The sequence below is a fragment of the Penicillium citrinum genome (assembly GCF_028827155.1).
Source record: "Penicillium citrinum strain IBT 23319 chromosome Unknown utg000006l:1.0-3011923.0:1.0-3012962.0, whole genome shotgun sequence".
NCBI lineage: Eukaryota > Fungi > Ascomycota > Eurotiomycetes > Eurotiales > Aspergillaceae > Penicillium > Penicillium citrinum.
The window spans coordinates 1,510,655-1,530,432 of NW_026622691.1; the positions used below are offsets into that span (position 1 = coordinate 1,510,655).

At 48.1% G+C, this 19,778-nt stretch overlaps 8 protein-coding genes across 8 annotated transcripts; 4 read left to right on the plus strand and 4 right to left on the minus strand.

The window, feature by feature from the left end:
• Positions 1–58: 58 nt before the first annotated feature.
• N7469_007099 (uncharacterized protein) lies at positions 59–1,936 on the minus strand (the record flags this gene model as incomplete). The annotated part of the gene is made up of 1 exon (XM_056646017.1): positions 59–1,936. One exon carries the CDS (start codon positions 1,934–1,936, stop codon positions 59–61), a length of 1,878 nt encoding a protein of 625 aa, XP_056499458.1.
• Positions 1,937–2,855: 919 nt separating this feature from the next.
• Positions 2,856–3,358, plus strand: N7469_007100 (U4/U6-U5 snRNP complex subunit LSM3; the record flags this gene model as incomplete). Its single annotated transcript, XM_056646018.1, has 4 exons — positions 2,856–2,978; positions 3,053–3,145; positions 3,226–3,262; positions 3,324–3,358. The coding sequence occupies 4 exons, from the start codon at positions 2,856–2,858 to the stop codon at positions 3,356–3,358; spliced, it is 288 nt and encodes a 95-aa protein (XP_056499459.1).
• A 739-nt stretch (positions 3,359–4,097) lies between these two features.
• Positions 4,098–6,112, plus strand: N7469_007101 (putative GTP binding protein (GTPBP1); the record flags this gene model as incomplete). Its single annotated transcript, XM_056646019.1, has 3 exons — positions 4,098–4,154; positions 4,216–5,740; positions 5,811–6,112. 3 exons carry the CDS (start codon positions 4,098–4,100, stop codon positions 6,110–6,112), a joined length of 1,884 nt encoding a protein of 627 aa, XP_056499460.1.
• A 589-nt stretch (positions 6,113–6,701) lies between these two features.
• N7469_007102 (uncharacterized protein) lies at positions 6,702–7,719 on the plus strand (the record flags this gene model as incomplete). The annotated part of the gene is made up of 3 exons (XM_056646020.1): positions 6,702–6,864; positions 7,080–7,475; positions 7,538–7,719. The coding sequence occupies 3 exons, from the start codon at positions 6,702–6,704 to the stop codon at positions 7,717–7,719; spliced, it is 741 nt and encodes a 246-aa protein (XP_056499461.1).
• A 1,066-nt stretch (positions 7,720–8,785) lies between these two features.
• N7469_007103 (DEAD/DEAH box helicase) lies at positions 8,786–12,454 on the minus strand (the record flags this gene model as incomplete). Its single annotated transcript, XM_056646021.1, has 1 exon — positions 8,786–12,454. One exon carries the CDS (start codon positions 12,452–12,454, stop codon positions 8,786–8,788), a length of 3,669 nt encoding a protein of 1,222 aa, XP_056499462.1.
• Positions 12,455–13,191: 737 nt separating this feature from the next.
• On the plus strand, positions 13,192–14,171 carry N7469_007104 (uncharacterized protein; the record flags this gene model as incomplete). Its single annotated transcript, XM_056646022.1, has 2 exons — positions 13,192–13,550; positions 13,604–14,171. 2 exons carry the CDS (start codon positions 13,192–13,194, stop codon positions 14,169–14,171), a joined length of 927 nt encoding a protein of 308 aa, XP_056499463.1.
• A 163-nt stretch (positions 14,172–14,334) lies between these two features.
• N7469_007105 (putative CorA family metal ion transporter) lies at positions 14,335–16,440 on the minus strand (the record flags this gene model as incomplete). Its single annotated transcript, XM_056646023.1, has 4 exons — positions 14,335–14,431; positions 14,488–14,541; positions 14,600–14,652; positions 14,710–16,440. 4 exons carry the CDS (start codon positions 16,438–16,440, stop codon positions 14,335–14,337), a joined length of 1,935 nt encoding a protein of 644 aa, XP_056499464.1.
• Positions 16,441–17,539: 1,099 nt separating this feature from the next.
• On the minus strand, positions 17,540–19,539 carry N7469_007106 (uncharacterized protein; the record flags this gene model as incomplete). Its single annotated transcript, XM_056646024.1, has 6 exons — positions 17,540–17,979; positions 18,048–18,536; positions 18,595–18,983; positions 19,061–19,221; positions 19,284–19,290; positions 19,358–19,539. The coding sequence occupies 6 exons, from the start codon at positions 19,537–19,539 to the stop codon at positions 17,540–17,542; spliced, it is 1,668 nt and encodes a 555-aa protein (XP_056499465.1).
• Between the last annotated feature and the right edge of the window lie 239 nt (positions 19,540–19,778).

Below are 19,778 nucleotides of genomic sequence, written 5' to 3' on the forward strand. Positions count from 1 at the left end.
AGACAGGGTATCGACGCTAAAAGAACAAGAGAACAAAACCATTTGACTTGTCAAAAGCTCAAATCCAGGTCTTGTCATCCAGAAAATAGATGCCCCTTTCAGGTTTAAGCATGTCCAACGCTGCAAGACGTCCATAAAAACCAGCATTTGGATTTTTCTGGCTATTCCATTCCGATTCCTCCGGGTATTCGGTCCAGGTAGAATTGAGCCTTCGTACATCTGCTCGTAACTTCGCAGACGGAGGAGTTTCAAACTGGAAAAGCTTGTTGAGAGGGCTTTGACGACCGTCGATGAATTTGTGAGATTTGAGCACATGGTTCCAAATTCGTTGCTCTGTAAGACGGCGCGGTTCTACCGGAACAAACAATTTGCCTTTGTGGGCGATTCGTCGCACTGGAATCCGATATTGATCAGGAGTCCAATGCCGCGCCCAGCGAGTTGTCCGACCGTGCATGGTAAACTGCCCCGTCTCAGCCCCGTAATGAACGTCCTTCGTTTCGGGTAAGAAGTCTTTCCACTCTTCTATGAAGTTCGGTCTTTCTTGCCATTGCCAGGCCTGGTGCGACGTATCACTCCACTCCTGGGTTGTAAATACCGACCAGCAGCAACGCCGAAGAAGGTAAGATTGCTGGTAAACTTGCAGCCGAATGATGTCGTATGCATGAATAGCATTGGCAAGCTGCGGGGAACGGAACAACTGCGGATCTGGATTACGAACACCTTCTGCCCGTTGTTTCGAAGCAGCCTCCAGAGCGGGCTTCATGCATCTTAGCACGACTCTTCGAGCCTCGATCTGGTGCAGTCTAGTCCGGTGTAATAACTTATACGCATCGCGAAGAAGATCTTTGCATTCTCCTAGATTGCCATTGTGTATGCTGATATTCACCATAAACCGGTATGCCTGCATACTTGGACTGGTGTTGTCAGGGCCAGATGTTGAGGCATTGAATACGGATTGGGCAAGGCCCAAGGAAACTCGGCCCAGAGAATTTGCGAGCTTAGAATGCTGGGTGTCCTGCTCCTTTATCCTTGCTCTACCCAAGACGTACGACCGCTCTAACAGGTCTAACCAGACTCTTTGCGAGATCGGTATGTTGTACTTCGAAGAGATAAGCTGGATTGCACGGATCGCACTCGACATATCGTTATTGGTGCCTAGTGCGTGGGCGACCGCAAACAAGAGGTTCTCTGTCGGATGCAGTGCAGACCATGGGTCGTAAGAGGTGAGTTGCGGTAACTTAGAGTTATCGGGCGCTTGTTGTGCCTTCATCGAGGGAATGTCGATATTCCATATCGTCTTGAGAACGAGAGATATCCCCTTGGTGTGACCGACACGCGCGCCAGCAATGAGGAGGTTGATATAGGTCCGCTCATCGGGCAAATGTCCTTCACGAAGCATCGTGTTAAATATTTCCAGAACTGCATGCCGAACACTATTTGGCGTCCCCGTACCATAGCCACGCCAGCCTACACAGGCTGTTCTTTTACGGCGCTTGTAGTAATGGCGGGGAAGCATTCGCAAGCGATATGCTTCCTTTCCAGTGTAGCAATGGTCCCATACGAGCGCCTCCATGTAGTGATTGTAACATGTTGTGCTTGGGGCAATTCCTCTCCGCTCCATGGCCTTCCATATTTGGGTTGCGAAAGGTTCATTTCCCATTGAACGAGCACAGTCTAAAAGGTGTGTGTACTCTTCTAGATGTAATGGCTGGACAGCCGTTCGAAACTCGACAATGGTGAGTAAATTGGCGACAAAATCATCGAAGTGCTCTTCTGCTCGCTTCAAGCCATCGAGAAGAGTCGACCATGAATGTAAGGGGTGGTGGAGGTCACGGTAAGGCTCCACAAAATGGGCCGGGGAGAGTCGGTGGAGCGCCTCGAGGAAGGTTGTCTGGGGTAGTGATCCAACTAGCCCCGCCGACCGTGGGTCTGTCATTGCTATCATCAACAAGTCTGGCTGTCCATCTTCAATGGTGCGATAGAAGTTGGTCCGATGTTTCTGTTCCTCCTGTATATCAGGGAAAGGAGACTGTCCAGCTTCTTCTTCCAAGTAATAGGCTTCTCGGGGAACAGCCAGTGAGCCATTGGTGGATGGTTGGGTGATGAGAACAGGTGTGGAGTAACTGTCATCATGGTGAGGGTTATTTGATGGTGTTGCGAAGCGAGGGTCTTCCCAATGTTGAGCTTTGAAGGAGCCACAAGAGGATATACATCTCGGACGCTGGAAGGCTTTGAGCACACGAGGCCTTTGGGAGACATAAGGAGATACTATAGCTGACTCTAGAGAGCTCCACTGCGGGCGGCTGGCCCAAACAGAGGACAACCTCTCACTGACAGAAACAATTCTTATCATGAGGACATTGAATAGACAAAAGCATTAAAGGAGAAAGATGAAGGACAAAGAAGAGAGAAAAGACTAGCAGGAGGAAAGAAGGGAAATGAGGGGGGGCGTGCCCCGACCCCGGCCTGAAGAGGAGGAGGGTGACAGACCCTGGGAGTAGCAGGTACTTTGGATGATGCATGTTTTATGCAGGCAAATGCGGGCGAGAGTCACACGGGAAAAGTAGCAGTGACCTCCTCCTCCTCCTCCCCCAGTCGAGTGACTCTTTTTAGTTGCATGGCCTTTTGGGGTCTCGGACCTTCTAGGCTCCACTTTGTCACTTTCAGGTGTCGAGGTGTCGAGGTGTCGACACTTCAAAAAGTCCGGGGTAACAAGCTGCTGAGTCATCATACTTCCACGCTATCACCAAAAAGGAAATCAAGTCTTGGCAGAGAGCTCTGAATCTGTCTCCAACTCCGTTCCGCTCTACTGTGCCCCTCGACTCCCCCCAATCTTCACTATTCACAATTCCACCATGGCCGACAATGGGGATTCAGGTGCCTCTGTTTCAGAGCCTCTCGATCTTGTGCGTCTCTCGCTTGATGAGATCGTCTTCGTGAAGCTGCGTGGTGATCGCGAACTTAAAGGCCGCCTTCATGTGAGTCCTTTCTCTCTACCACGCGACCGCGTAACATGACAACGTGACAACTGACCACAATTGGTTCCCTATAGGCATATGACAGTCATTGCAATCTGGTTCTGGGTGATGTGGAAGAGACAATCTACGTGGTAGAGGAAGATGAGAACGAAGAGGAAACCACACGGGTAGGCATTTCCACCATCCATTTGAGATGCGGAGCAACTGGAAACGCTAACCATAGGTCCGTGGGGGACTTGGTTAACAGACAATCAAAAAGCAAGAAGAGATGCTGTTCGTTCGCGGTGAGTCACACATAGACACGGTTGATATTTTTCTTGGCTCTGAAACTAATATGATCCATAGGCGACTCCGTGGTTTTGATCTCCCCCCAGGCTTAAACAGTCTCGAATTACGAATTGATAGAGGAATCGGCGTCTGGCGAGACCGTTGGGAGGAAACAAAATAAATAAGATACCATCTGCATACAATCCAGTCGTATAGATACGCGCCTATTGGGGGGGGGAACTTCTTGGTTCCCTAGCTACTTCTTGCTTTTTGCCTTTTTTTTTTTCTTAATTTCAATTTTGATGATCCGCTGTGGAATTCCCGTAATGTGCCCCTCAGCAGAGCCGCAAGGTTGGATAATGGATATTCTCCAGACCAACTACATATGTACACACAGCCGCAACACCCCCACTGTATATGTGTCATAGTTGCGTTTCTTCTTTCTATCGGTTTCCAATAATTGCTGGCATGATCGAGTCACCCGTGGCTGAGTAGATGGCACCAGCTGATGGCGGAGACCGCAAGTGAATGATGAGTCAAAACTGCCATTTCCAATTGGAAAGGATGACTCGACCCAATTTCTGGTTAAAACTGGCTTTGTAGTACCTCTTTCTTGACTCTGTTTCTGTTTCATTCTTTCTTTCTTCACCTATCTCTCATCGTACTCTATTTCAACCAAGAACATTGTTCATTCCCCCCAAAAAAATAAATCCAAGCGATGATCCCCCAAATACACGTCTAAATGCGCCAGAGCTCCCGGCGATCCACCCCCATCCGACCGCAACGTCACTAATTACCCCAATCGAAGTGGTTCACCGTCACCCGATACTGAACAGATTCACACCAACAAATATGACTACAAAGGGCTCGAGAGCTCTAAATCCAGAAGAAAGGAGACGAGGCGAGATTGTATGATCCATGTACTCCGCAATTAGAATGCGGACGACCCTTACTCACGTGGTGTCAACAGGCCCTCAGTGAGTTCGCCGAGTATGCCGAAAAGCAGCAAGCCCATCGTTCCGCTATAGTCGCTCCAAGCGACAGTGGCTATTCCACTGGAACAGCCAGCGTATCGCGCGATTTCGAGGACCATGCCGAGCTGGAAGTCCTGGACCAACTCGGCTTGACTGATACCCCGCGCGCGATCAAGCTTAAGGAACTTCTTATTGGAACCGGAGACGGCCCCGAGGAAAGCATACAAGTTCTGGCTAGTACGATACAAACCCGTCTCGATGAAGGACAGGGAGAGACTCTCTTTGACCTTGGTCTCGAGGACGGCGGAGATTCTATGGGCTTCGACCTCCCCCAGTGGGAAACGGCTCTACAGCACTTGCGCGAGGCGGCGGAAACTATTCCCGCGCATTGTCGAATACTCCTCACCCACAACGTTGGCGGTCCCGAGGAATCGTCGGTTAAAAATGACCGCATTAAGGGAGTCTGGGGTAAGGTCCTGATTCGCCAGGATGCAACAAATGTGGAAGAGATGGGAGAGATTCGCATCGCCGTGGTGGGCAATGTTGATGCTGGCAAGAGTACTATGCTGGGTGTACTTGTAAAAGGAGGCCTCGATGATGGTCGAGGTCGTGCTCGAGTGAACCTGTTCCGCCATAAGCATGAGATCGAGAGTGGTCGGACCAGCTCTGTCGGGTTGGAGATCATGGGTTTCGATAGCCGTGGTGAAATTGTCAGCAATGCGCAGGGCCGCAAGCTCTCCTGGGAGGAGATTGGCAAACGTTCGGCCAAGGTGATTTCATTTTCGGACTTGGCTGGCCATGAAAGATATTTGCGCACCACCGTGTTCGGAATGCTGAGCAGCAGCCCGAATTACTGCCTGCTAATGGTTGCCGCGAACAACGGCCTTATCGGTATGAGCCGTGAACACCTGGGCATTGCGCTGGCTCTCAATGTCCCTGTCATGGTGATAGTTACCAAGATCGATATCTGTCCACCTCAGATTCTCCAGGAAACCCTCTCTCAGCTTGCAAAGATTCTCAAGTCGCCTGGTGCGCGGAAGATCCCAATATTCGTGAAGGATATGGAAGAGACAATAAACACAGCTCATCAATTCGTCAGCCAGCGCATATGTCCAATTTTCCAAGTTTCGAATGTCACTGGTGAGAATCTGGACCTAGTCCGGACATTCCTGAATATTCTCCCTCACCGGGGCAATTACGACCAGGATGCTCCATTTGAATGTCTAATAAATGACACTTTCTCCGTGCCACATGTTGGAACGGTAGTCTCTGGTATTGTCAAATCTGGGGTGATCCATGCAGGCGATCAAGTAGTGGTGGGCCCTGACTCGCTGGGTCAATTTACAACAACTACGGTTAAGAGTATCGAACGAAAACGAATACAAGTGAATGCTTGCTTTGCTGGTCAATCTGGATCATTTGCACTTAAGCGTGTACGTCGGAAAGAAGTGCGCAAAGGCATGGTGGTTCTAAAGAAGATGGATGATCCTCCTAAGGTCTATCGTGAATTTGTCGCAGAAGGTAGGCTTTGCATATCTGGACCCTGGCATTCTTGTTTGATTTCCCAACTAATGTTTGTTTGTTTGTGCAGTATTGATTCTATCTCACGCCACCACCATTAAACCAAAGTACCAGGCAATGCTGCACGTCGGAGCGGTCAGCCAGACTTGCTCAGTAATTGATATTGACCGCCCCTTTATACGAACTGGAGATCGAGCTCTGGTTGCTTTTCGCTTCATGCAACGGCCTGAGTTCCTCGCCCCTGGAGACCGAGTTCTCTTCCGTGAAGGGAAAACTAAAGGACTGGGAATTGTGAAGAGTATTGGGTACGATCCCAACCACCCACTTTGTCCACCAAAAGAGGAGGACAAACACACCGCCACTCAGCCATGAGTTGGGCTTAGATGGGGTCTTATCATAGAAATGAAACAATATCCAATCCAATCTACATCAAACTTTAATTAATTAGTTCTAGCTATTTCTAGCTACTCCGTACATAGTACTGTACATAGACAAAAGGCCCTTCCAGCTACAATGTATACACGTGACATGACATCATATGATGACATGTCGATCGTCCCCCGATTTCATCGCAAACCAACGAAAGGCCAATGCCACGCGGTGTTGAAATCGCCAGCTGGACTCTTCTCGTCTCCACTGACGTCGTCAACTACATGGATTACGATTGATTGTGGCCCCCCCCCTTGAGGGTCTCTCACGACTCCACGAGCTATTGTGATACCTGACGTATTGACCTCATTGACTGATCCCTGGGTCTTACTCTTTACCTCCCCCACTCTCCCCCCATTGCCTCTTCAATTCCTATTTTAACTTCCATCTTCCCCGGACCCGACATCATTGACTTAGTTCTACCTTTTCAATCAACACCGAATACCTTTGTATTGCAATCCAATCATAATCAATTCTTACAGCCACTAGGTATATCGAGCTATAATTTCCATCGTCATCACTTCCCAACGAAATGGAAGCTGTTAACAAGGTCGTCCACGCGGCATCTACCGCCATTTGGGGCGAGAATGATCCCAATGCAAACCAGTCGACTCAACCACATGGCGAAGAGCCTATCTCGGGCGTGCAGGGCAAGGGAGCTATCAATGATCCTTACGATGCAGGAAATCGCGAAGGTAAGTGGAATGACAGTTTGATATTCTGTGTTCTCATCCATCTTCGTCGCGTGCTATATTTACATCTCTCAAGCCCATTTGTTGGGGATTGGATATTATCCTGCAGTTTGTGGGCTGGATTATCAATCTATTTGACCTCACGCAGGATGCTGCTTAGAAGCCGAGCTGGTCACACATACAATAACTGAATATCCAGCTAACTCACAACCTCACAGAACAACCCGCGGCTCCAACCACAGATATAGACCCATCGGCTCAAGAACCCAAACTAGACTACAAGCCACAAACACTGGATGCAAAGACAGATGCCACAAGCGAAGGGTTACAGGATACCACAACAGCAGTGACTCTGCCCAAGCCCACCGAACCAATCAGCAATGCAAAGGACGACTCCACATCAACGGAGCAGCGCAGCACAGAAAACACAGAAAAGCAAGAGAGTCACGAAAATGAAAGTAGTGGTAGTGGCAGTGCCAATGCATCCGGGTCATCGAAACAGGGCGTCAGCAAGGAGGCGCTGGAGGGACCACAGGGTCCTCCACCTCACCCAGCCTCCGAATTCGAGGACGAGGCGAAGGGGAAGAAACCTGTCTTTAAGGAACCGAAGCCAGGTAAGTCAAATTCCTAGAAGACTCCACTTCTAATTTGATTAGGAGCTGATTTGAATCGTCAGCCGAGCCCGTATCTCCAAAGAACTCCGCCAAGAGCGATGATTCTCCCAAGAATCACGATAAATCCTCGAGTGCAAGCAGCAATGGTAGCAATGGCAAACATAGCACCATGAGTAAGGTGAAGGAAGGCCTGAAGAAGGTTGCTCACCCACGACACGGAAGCAAGTCCTCCTCGTCCTCGTAATCGGTTTCCAGCGATATTTTGGATTGATATTTTTGGAAGTTTTTTATCTTTGGTCGTTTTCTGATATTATTCCCCCTCCTCGCCTGGTCATTTCGATGTTTTGGATTCGAGTTCTAGGGCTGTATTAGTAGTACCCAATTGAAATTCTTTTCCGTATATTCGTTCATTGTTTTCTTCATGATATATTAATATTACATTAGTATAGTTACTACATGGACTGCAAGTAGTGTCTGTTTTCGTCAAGTGTGACTGAGTCGGAGAAGTTTTCTACTGGGTATCATGTATGAATGAGAGATACGATCTATTTCAAGAGTATATATCAACTAGAGAACATAGCCCAATTCATAAAATTGGTATATACCCAAGAGCACCAGATTGTCCAAGACCACTGGCAGGGTCCAAATAATCAAATATGAATGGAAAGGGCAAACAATTTCAAAGGAAAGGGACACGCTCTGGGCGGGACTCCTAGCATCAAGTCAAATTGCGGATAGCCTTTGGCTCTAATGGCTTAAGAATGATCACAGCGAATTGGACCGGGAGAGTCAGTGGGAATGTACGATCTCGGAAATAAAAATGCCCAAAATCTTCTTGATATTGGTTTTAGATTCTCTAAAATATCCATAGTTTTGTCCTTTCTCGGATAATTCTGGAGAAGCTTTTTTTGGATTCAGCCACTTCACCAGAAAAAGATCAAAGTCTGCCTACTCATCAAAGAATACAAAATCAAGGATCATAAAACATTGGAAATCGTGGCTTCTGTGATCGTGTGATTTCACAGACTCTCCCGATCTTGTTCGGCGTGATCTTTTATAAGCCTCAGCCTCGTGGGCCGCAATCATGATGCCCGGGTAGATGCGGCCATGTTTCCCAATAAGCGAAGATTGGGCTCGACAAGACAGAACTAAGTCTATCCACAATTTGGCTTACCGCAAGAATACCGTCCACAGCGTACCCCTTTCCTTTGAAGTCGTTACTTTCCCAAACATTCCATATACAACGCCAGACGCGGGTATTCGCTCATAAATCCAACGCACAGAATCAATCGCGAGTACATGATCTTCTCTCATTCGAAGAGCAGCTTGAGGTCGGCTAGTTTGTCCTTTTTCTTATCATCCTCGGAGTCATCGCCGCCAACACGCAATCCAAGCGTACCGGCGATATTCATCTTACGCTCTTGCACGCTGAGAATGCGACCCTCGATGGAGTCCTTAACAACAAATCGTGTAACAGAGACATCCCGTGTTTGACCCATACGATGAACACGGTCAATCGCTTGAGCTTCAATAGCAAAACTCCACCAAGGATCCATCATAAAGACGTTGCTTGCTGCAGTGAGATTCAGTCCGACACCGCCAGCTTTGAGGGAAAGGAGCAGGACGGTAGGTGGTGCCGATGTCGATGGGGCTTTGAATGAGGACGGTCCGTTTCTGGAGGGTGTGTCATCCTCGGTATCAATTATCTCATCGGCGTAGGTTTCTGTTTTCGTGAACTCGGCCAAGACAGCAGCGCGAGCCTTCTGGGGCATAGATCCGTCGAGGCGAAGATGTGAGACGCCTACTCTGGAAAGCTGATCGCCAATGAGATCGAGGAAAGAGGTGAACTGAGAAACCACAATTGATTTTGTATTGGGAGGTATACGTCCCAGGTGGTTGATCAATGCGTGGATTTTAGCCGATGTGTGCGCAGAGGGAGAAAGTGGGTTGATGCGACGTAGTGAGATACGAGGAGCTGGCTGGCTGCTGCTGCTGACTGGTGCTGCTTCTTCGGAGGCGAATTCCTCCATGGGCATAGCATGTGTAGATGGATGTTTCACTACCTCGAAAATGTCCTTGGCGTCGATTGGCACACGGCATGAGAAGCAACGTGCCTGCTCTCCTTTGTTCATTTGGTGTCGAACAAAATCTTGCAGACACTTTTTACAGGCACTGTGCCAACAAGCCGTGACAGCAGGCTCGATCATGACATCCTCGCAGCAAATCGGACACTCTCCACTAGAGTCGGTTTGAATCTGCCGCAGGGCATGCGTAGTGAACTTAGTGGAGCGGTTCTCAGTCTCTGCGTCCGAGGTTGAGGCCGTAAACTGGTTGATCAATTCTTGGAGGTCCATGTCATCCTTCAATTCACTAGTCGCGTCAAGTGTTGCAGCTAGAGTTTCCTCGTCGGCCACAATCTCTTTCTTGCGGGTTAGAATTGGATGGCAGCAGGTTTGTCGAAGTCGAAGAATCTGGGCGAAAATGGTTGAATAAGAAGAGAGAAGAGTACCAGCCGCGACATTCTCGTTATATGTGCGCCTGGCACGGGTATATATGCAGTCATAGATCTCTCGTTCCTGTTGGGAAAGCTCTACTTCTTCGATGTTGATAACTCGTCGAGGCAGAGGGACCAAAGGCTCACCCTCGGGCGTTTTCATGGCTTTCGTTCGTCGAAGAACAAGGGGCTCAAGAACGCTCTGGACCACGTTCAAGGCACGCACATATTCCTTGGACTCAAATGGCACGGTGATGAAGGTTTTCCAGAAAGAGAAATTGCTCCATGGCTCGACCTTCAGGAATCGTACCAAACTGAACAAATCTTCTAGTCGATTAACGATGGGTGTACCAGTAAGCACCCATCGATGGAGCGATTTCAGTTCGCCGCATGCTCTGGCTGATTTTGAACGTCGGTTTTTGATGAGATGTGCTTCATCCAGAATTATACGGAAAAAGTCGAGGGAAAACAGCCCATTCTGGGCCCCGGCGGACATTGTCGACTGCAAAGCAAGTTGACGAAATTCAGACAAGACAACACCGTAGCTTGTTACAATGAGATGAGGGGCAGAGGCATGCTTTGACTCGCAACAAATGTCTCGAAGGTTTACTGATTTCTCTGCTCCGTAGTACATAAGAACACGCATTTCTCCAGGAGCTGAAGCTTTCATTGCTTCACTTTCCCATTGAGAAAGTAACGATGTGGGCGCAACCACCAATGTTGTGTAGGGCGCTTGAATCACAGCGGTTGATGAGTCTGGAACTCTAGCCAAGTCATTGACAGAGGATATACCTTTTGATGTATCTGTGCGAGGCTCACTTTTATTTGAATGAACCAAACTAAGCATCTCAATGGTTTTGCCTAAGCCCATTTCGTCGGCCAAGATTCCGCCCAGGCATTGTTGCTTCTGTGCAGGGAAATCGACACTCAGATCGCCCGAGTAGGGATTCACGTAGAAGTGATCTATACCACCAACTACTGGCAGATCTTTGTCGTCGACATCTTTGGTTGGCCAGACATATTCTTCCCATAAAGGGTGCATTGAGCGCTCGCGAGTCTGTTCATTGTCCCTTTCCTTCGATAACATCCAATACAGAGCTTGCTTTTGGTATTTTCGAAGGTCTAGAATGAAGTTTGGACCAGGCTCAGCTTGAGGCATATTAAAATCAAATGACTGAGCCTTCCGATAGAGACTGTCAAGTTGATCTTCTTCTAATTCTTGAGTTTCTTCCTCAGAAGCGGAATCGTCGTTCTCTTTATTTGATTTTGATTTTTCTTTCTTGACTCCATCAAATTTTTCTGCCATTTCGGCGGCCTGAAGCAATCCTTCTCTTTTGTGTTTTTCAGTGGTTGGGTTGATAGATGTTGGTTGGAGATTGATTTCATGGAACAGCTTGACAAGAGCTACTTGACGAAGCCGAAGGTTTTTTTCCTCAGTACTTTCCTTTTCTTCAAATAGGCCCATAGAGCGGTTGTCGTCGCTAGTGTCGACAAGTGGACCGCGCTGAAAAGCCTCTTTGCGCAGGAAACATCGGAGTTGAAGGTAAACCGTGTCATTTACGCGTACTCTGTCAGGCATGTATACGCATACGGCTTCGAACTGGCAAATTTTCTGATCTATGAGGGTAGAAACCCATTCTGCAGTCTCATGAGGCAGTCGCCCGATCTCCTGCCCTTGAATGTTTGTGAAACGAGTCAAAACATCGCCCTTTTGATTGACGATCATCTTGCCATTGCGAGCACGTTTAGTGATCGGCTGTGATCTCGCACGTTCGATATTGACTGGATCGCCATGCTTGAGAAGGGCAAGCCCGCTTCTAGTCGCCCATCCACCAACCCCGAATGCACCAATGTATCTCGCTGGAGGTTGTTTAGAGAGGACGGAAGATGGGTTACAGGGTATTGTGTCGTTGGCCGAAGCACTAGATATGGCATTTTCACTCGTTGAGTTTTGCTGAAGTGGGAGGGTTGCTCGGATTTTCTTGGAATTCGATACGCCGTTGATTGTAGCGGCTGGTTTCTTAGGCTTTTTCCACGAACCATCGAAGTAGATGTTCACGGCTCGTTCGACGTTATTTGAGGAGGCAGCCTGTATTATTTCGATAGAATCATCAGGTAGACTCTCCCCGATAATACTTGTGAACAGATCGACATCAAACCCATTAAAACGGGCATTTCGAGGTGCAGGCTCGGAGGTAGGTTGATTGATTTCATTCGGTGTTGAATTTGTCTCTGCTGACTCTATTGACGTTGATAGATCAATATCCGGTGCCTTTTCCCTGTTAGAATGGCTATAAATATTGCGAGATGGCGTTTCTGGGATACGTTGTTGTTCATCTTGCTCCTCGTTAGAGTTCTCGACGTCGGGGCAGTGACGAGGTAAGGTCGCGTCCAGACTAGGTGGGGAGGAGGGTTGCGGTGCAGACAGCCCCTCTGTGAAAAAGCGTTGTCTTTTGGTAGGCCGCTGGTCTAGATCCTCACTCATGATTATGATGTAGGCATCGAAGCCATGAGGTTGAAGGAAAGTGAAGAGTTGGGAGACGCGCCGCGGAACGCGAAACGGCACGATCGACGTCAGTGATTTTTCCCCGAAAAAAAGTCCAGAAGGGAAGACGGAGGAAGACAAGGAATTGAGCCAGCACTATAATTTATATGAATATTTCTTTCATCTAAATACAATATGCAATCGAACTATCACTGATTTTTTTCTTTTTTTTTTTTTAAAAAAAAAGAAAAGAAAAAAAGGGAAATTTCCTCTGCAAACACTGCGCTGTACATGGTATTAACTTACTTAGTTAATTAACCCACGCTGACAAAGAGGCCGTGGACCAATACGGTTGGGCGCATTAGTTAGAAGTGACATCGCCCGCTCAACTTGACTTCTCTCCACTTCTCAAATCTCAACTCATGTCCTTCATCAGACAAGCCACTCGGCCATGCCGAGCAAGTATACCATGGAAATACTCATTGTGTACCCAGCGCACTCAGCAGAGACCATTCAGCCGGTCTCATGCCCTCGCCTCTTCCATAAATGCTGAAGAAGTCCACGGCGCGCACCAGTATTGCGTTGCCCTACTCTCGTATGCGCACCCTACATAAATGTTTTATTGAAACACGAGCTCGCTCTCAGACAGACAAGACGCCTGGAAATCAATTGCTTCAGTTTCGGCAAATTCTGACAAGTCCAAACCATCCAGAAAATACGATCGACCTTCCTACACCATGAGCACTTTCATCCCATCCCACGCCCGAACGTTCTACATCGCCCTGCGCGCATTGAATGTATCCCTTTCCATAATCCCAGACACCACTTCCTCTCCTACAATAGGCTTGATGCGACTGCAATTCTGGCGCGATGCAGTGACGAAAATTCTCGCCGGTACGCCACCAAAGGAACCCGTCGCGATTCTTCTTGCCTCAGCCATTTCCGAACTCAGTCAGCACACGAATGGTCGGGCGAGAATTAGTAAAGGCTGGTTGAATCGACTGATCAATGCCCGAGAACAAACACTCACAAATGATCCTTACCCGAACATCGCCGCGCTGGAGTCTTACGCAGAGAATACATATTCGACCCTCATGTATTTGACTTTGGCCGCGCTTCCTATGACCTCAGTTACAGCTGACCATGTAGCCTCGCATATTGGAAAGGCTGTTGGTATCGCTGCCGTCCTGCGTGGATTACCGCTGGTTGCATTCCCCCCGCCCCGAGCCAGGCTCCTAGTGGGAGTACGGGCAGTATTGGGCTGAATGCAGGGGGAAGACAAGGCGCTGTTATGTTGCCATTGGATATCATGGCACAAGCAGGTGTGAAGGAGGAAGAGGTCTTGCGACGAGGTGCGAATGCAGAAGGTCTACGTGACGCTGTGTTTACTGTTGCAACGCGGGCAAATGACCACCTCATTACTGTCGACCAAATGCTCAGCAATCTCAAAGCTGGAGAGGATGTTGGACATGAATTTGAGCACGAAGGTGAAGAGGGCCATGAGTATGACTGCGTGGATCTTGCTGGGGGTTCCCGTGAGTCACCCCTTGAAGAGATGAATCGTGCCTTTGGAGTCTTCATGCCCGCTGTGTCGACACGGCTTTGGCTTGATCGGTTACAACAACACGATTTCGATGTCTTCCAGCCCGAACTTCTTCGCTCAGATTGGAAGCTTCCATGGAAAGCCTACATGGCGTACCGACGAAAAGCTATTTAACCGATGAAGAAAGGTTGTGTATGATAATATCACTGTACAATAATATAGATACATTGTTAGAAGACCTCGTCCTGTCTGTTGACGAGGCTTATGTACAAAAACCCGTGTGATATCCCCTTGAAAAGTGCAATTCCAGTAAATCCCGATATGCGAGTCCACGCTGCTATTTTTCTTTCTTTCTCTCGCGTCTCTGTTTGCGCGAGCTGACAATGAGCCGCCTCTGTGCGAGCATGACGGCATAGCGTTGGATTTTATCACGCCTGAGAAAATGATATTAACATGTGGGCCAATGTATACCAGTCGTGGTAGAACATACATCAATAAGAAAGTCGTAACGACAACAAAGGGAATAGCAATCTTCCAGAAGTATCTGAGATGTGAATTAGTCTTTGAAGCAGCTGTCATAAACCGGAAACCTGAGGACTTACGAGTCGCTGTTTTCTATGCCTTGAAAGTCTGTGAAATTCATTCCGAAGTAACCCTACAAGTTGAGTTAGTGCCTAGTTAGAGCAGAAGGGGGATTTCAGGCTAAGGTTACCGTCAAAAAGGTCATCGGTAGGTATAAGCAAGTGACAAGAGTCAACTGTTTCATGCTTTCGTTTTGATAGGCACCAATTGTGTTGAAGATGAGATCAATCATGTTGTCAGCAGCCCGTCTCATCTGGTCATATCCTTCGACGATAGTAATACAATGGTCCAACGCATCTCCCAGATACGTATGACACATGGAGCTGATAGTAATAGTAGTACCTCCAAGACTTTTGAGGTTTGGCGTCATAGTCCCGATGTGTGGACGGAGCTCAGAAGGTTCTGCTGGCGTGGCTGAAGGGCTGAATGGACCGTTGCGCAATAGTCCAAACCCGGGAGTACTGACAGGTTCAGATCGATGATCACGGAGAGCATTGATGACAGCCATCAAGGGCTGCATTGAGTTGCGAAGTATAGCAATTTCAGAAGTCAATACATATAAGCTCTTCGACTGGTCGATGTCTGGGTCTGTCAAAACCTCTAGCTCCAAATCACCTATAGCGTCTTGATAAGCCATGGTCACTGGAATGGCAAGATCAATGACTGCATCCAAGATTGCTTGAACAAGCATGCTAGCATCACAGGACTGGCGTAAGATTGTTTCAGGCGAGCTGAGACGTCGAACGATCGGGGCCTCGATATCGTCTGCACTTGTCTCAAAGAAAGACGTCACCGTATTGTCTGCGTGAAGAAACATGGAGACCTGCTCCAATGTGACACACAGGCCTTTCGAGGCCAGTGAAGCGTGGCGCTCCATGAACTCGATGCGGTCCTCGTTTGGTCCCCCACGGTAACGCTGGAGGGTTCTCGCTGTGGTCCTTGTTCCATCCGCCACATTGCCAAACTGGGATGATGCCAATTTTGAGTTCGGTGCCGTTGGGCCAGGTCTGACACTCGATCCAACTTTCGCCTTTTCTTTACCATGTTGACTTGTGGGCCTTTTGGAGCGAAAAATATCCTTTAGCGCCTCCCATATCAGGCTTCTCTTCGTCGGTCGTCTCATCGTAACAGAGCTCTTGTCACTCGAGACGGAGCTTTTCCTCCTCTCTTTATTATCCCACGATGTCGGGGCCTCATCATCAGAGTCCGAGTCACTGCTTTCGTCTTGGATCTTCACTAGTTTCTGCAAAGTCAAGACAACAAAGGCATGGTCCGAGTACCAATCGGCCTTGGTTCGGTTGGTGGTATGGACAAGATCTTCAATAGCCAGACGGTGTAAACCCTTGTGATTACCAAGAATCTGGATTACATCCCAACTCAGTCCGTTCACATTGATCCAGCGACATTGTACCCAGGGTTCTCTTTCACGTTCTAAGAAAGGGCCGAGTGTCTCGTTATCAAGTTCGTATTGTCTCATCTCATTCTGGGAGAAATCGACCACTGTGATCTCACATTGTCGTTGAAGGTCTGCCGGTAGATTGGAGGACCATTCTGAGCTATAGGCAGGGAGCGGTTTTGTAGGGTCAATACCCGGTTCTGTTCCAGGTTGCCAGTTCGGATCGTGGGCAAACCCCTCGGGATGGTATGATCGCGCGGTATTCGAACGTTTGGCTCGCCTTCTTGCCGTTTCGGAGGTGTTGACTCTTGCTGCCGGAGCAAACGAGTCCACGATAGATCCTTCTCTTTGAGTCGGAGATATCGGAGAGGAGGGAGAGGGACGGCCAGCTTCTATATCTATGGCATGAAGCGAATCATTGTGGGTCGGGGGTTGCTGAGCATAGTCGAGCGAGTGGACACTCATTATGTGTGACAAGTGGTCAAGGACCTACTAACCCTGAGGAAAACGCCTATTTTCGTCGATTCCGAGGGCAAGAATTGGTGTATACTAATTCAAGTTTGAAGGGTCTTCATGGAGACGCAACAATCGCGATGAGGAAGATCACCAACATGCCTGCGGGGAAATGACGTTGAAGGCCCCTGATCCACGCAACTGGGCGATATATCAAGAAAAGGCAATGAACAACCCTTGGGCAGCCATTGAGACTTGTATAATTCTCTGATAAATGCGGAGACCGTAAGAAGACCGAAAGATAGCAAGAAAGACGAGAAGAAGAGAAAGGAGAAAGGAGAGAAGGAAGGAAGGATGACGCGCACAGGGCAAGCGCGACACTCCCCCACGACTGCACAGCCTCAAAAGTGGAAAGAAGCTTCCCAGCTCCATCCTTCCTTCCCATCAATGCAATTCCCAGACACTCTTGAAATTCCCCGATTTGATTTAAAGTCCACGCTAAGCTTTCCTGTAGATGTCTAATCTTCTCCACTGTGCATTGACGTGGGGTCTGAGTTACTCCGGAAGGCAACAGCATTTCTCTGTTAGCATCGGGTTGGCCTCTGAATAAAGCACTCGCTAGGATCTAATCTACTCAAGCGCTGACTAGTAGACTTACTCTATCTACTGCTGTGCGCAGGGACCACATTGTTTAAAATGGAAGGGTGTTCACGCATTGGTTTCACAGATGCATAGTAAAGGCTCGCCATACTAAGACCAAGATCATAGTCCACGCCATAAAATGTCTTCAAGTCTGCAGTGCAGCCTCAGGGTCATACTATGGGCTCGGTTATTATGCAGCTTGGACTGGGTTGACTATCATTGGGGAACTACCCCGATACTATCTCAGCGATCACCCTGAGCTTTTGATCTAGGAATCTTGCAGCAGGGATATCTAACAGGGGGAAACGATATATAGATACGATTGAAATCGTTTACTAACTGGTCATAACTCTGTACTTCATTTCCCGAAACTACTACCTAATGCGGAGACGGAAATCCGTTAGAAACGTTTAATAGTGCAACAATGACAAAGTTCGTTATATCTTATCTAAAATGTCTATAAACACGGCTAGAACAGCCATGCGAGACCCTTTCTATAAATTTTCTTCCATCCAGTGAGGTTTTGGTTCTCGATGGCCATCATGGCCTCATATTCAGCCTCTTCGCGATCAATCTCGGCCTTTCCGGTCCAGATGTCAGCATTGTGAGGCTTGATGAGCTCGGTTCTCTTGAAAAACTTCCAGCCGGTGAAGGCCATGACGTAGAGAGGGATTCCAAGGTATGAGGTAATAAAAGTCTTGTAGTCGAAGTTGCCGTAGGTCTCAGGGTTGTGGATGAAGACACCGAAGCTGCGGGTAAATGCGACAAGGACACAGAAAAATAGGGCGATGGAAGACCCAATGATTCCAAGAGGGGCCTTGTAAGCCAGAGTCTTCTCATCGACACCTTGAGCGCGACGGGCACGAATGAAGAAGATGTGAGTGATCAGGAGGGAGATCCATGTCAAAACTGTAGCAATTGGTCAGACACAGATCATAAGAAAGGAAAAATATTTGTTTTTGGGGACTGGAACATACGGCCGAAGATGGACACCATGTCGGTAAAATAGCCAAAGACTTCCTTTGATCCCTTGGAAACACTCATAAAAGCCAACAGGCAAAACGAAGCCGAGAGAGCAAGGGAATATATGGGGACACCGGCTTGGTTGGTGCGGCAGAAGATCTTGGGGGCCTTCTTTTCGCGCGCAAGACCATATAGTGTTCGAGTCGCAATGTAAAGATCAGAGTTGGCTGCTGATAGCACGAACACGAGAATACAGGCGTTGATGATGTGAGGAAGAGCGGCGACTTGCTTCATGGCGACGACGAAAGGAGAAGCGGCAGCAGAGCTCTTGGCCTTTGTGGCAAAGGCTAGATCATCCGAATTATATGGCACCAGCATACCAACGAAAAGAACACTGAGCACATAGAAGACGATAATTCGCCAAAAGGTAAGCTTGATGGCCTTGGGAATGGTTTTGCGAGGGTTCTGAGCCTCTCCAACAGTCACACCGATCAGCTCGGTACCTGGAAATGACAAAGTTAGCAGATTGACATGAGTATCAAAACTTCCAGAAATACGTACCGAGGAAAGCAAAGGTCGCTTGAACCATGGTTGACCAGAAAGCAAGGAACTTTCCAAGATCTCCCTCGACATACTTCGTGGCAAAAGCACCAGGCTCTTGCCAGTAGCGAAAGCCTCGTCTATCATGATCCGGGCCACCACCCAATGCAAAGATGAAGGAGCACAAAATTATACCGAGAATGACAATCACTTTGAAAGATGAAAGCCAGAATTCCAGTTCACCAAAGAATTTCACACCAAAGTAGTTGATCACAATAATGGCCACCATGAAAATGGCAATCCATACACCGGGGTTGACATTGTCCGCGGAAGTTTTGGGCCAGTAAGTAATAACTAAGGCGGCAGCTGTAAGTTGCGTAGGTGGGAGAATGATATATTTAAGGTAGTAGCTGGGTTGTAAATCTCATCAGTACTTTTTGCATTCTTTTACAGTCTTGGGGACTTTCTGGACATGAAAATCACTTACCACCATCCGAGAGTAAAACCAAGAGCCGGGTCACAGAAACGACCAGCATAACCTGTGAAACCGGAGGACAAGGGCAACCAAGCGGCCATTTCACCCAGGCCACACATAACTGTCCAAACAACGAGACCCATAAAACAGTATGCAATCAGCAAAGAACCGGGCTAATGAGAATTGTTAGCATGTTTCAAGCATGGAATGATAAGTTTGCAGAAATGTTACATACTCCGGCCCTAAAATCCATGTTAGAAAGAAATCAAAACAACTAGGCATCATCTGAATGGGGACTCGAGAACTTACGTTAAGGCACTACCAGTACCAACAATCAAACCAGTACCAATGGCACCACCGATGGCAATCATAGAAATATGGCGAGCCTTGAGATCTCGGTGAAGCTGAACAGGCTCATCCTGCTCGCCTTCTTTGGTGTCGATATAATCAGGTTGCGCCTCGAGAGCATTGATCTCGTCGGGGTGACCCATCTTGATGCAGGTCCAATTGACCTAGGCAAAAGAAATGAGGGAAGAAAAAAGAGAAAAGGCTTAGCAGTAAGAAGAAGATATGAGAAGGAAATGTACACCTAGGGGGGGGAAAGCTGAAATTAAGAGGAATCGGAATCAATCCAGCACACAGAGTATAAGCGAATCCCGGAGTCAATCTCTACACCACTCATTTTATTCATTATCTCTCCCCTCTTTCGCCTCCCTCAGATAGTGGATAC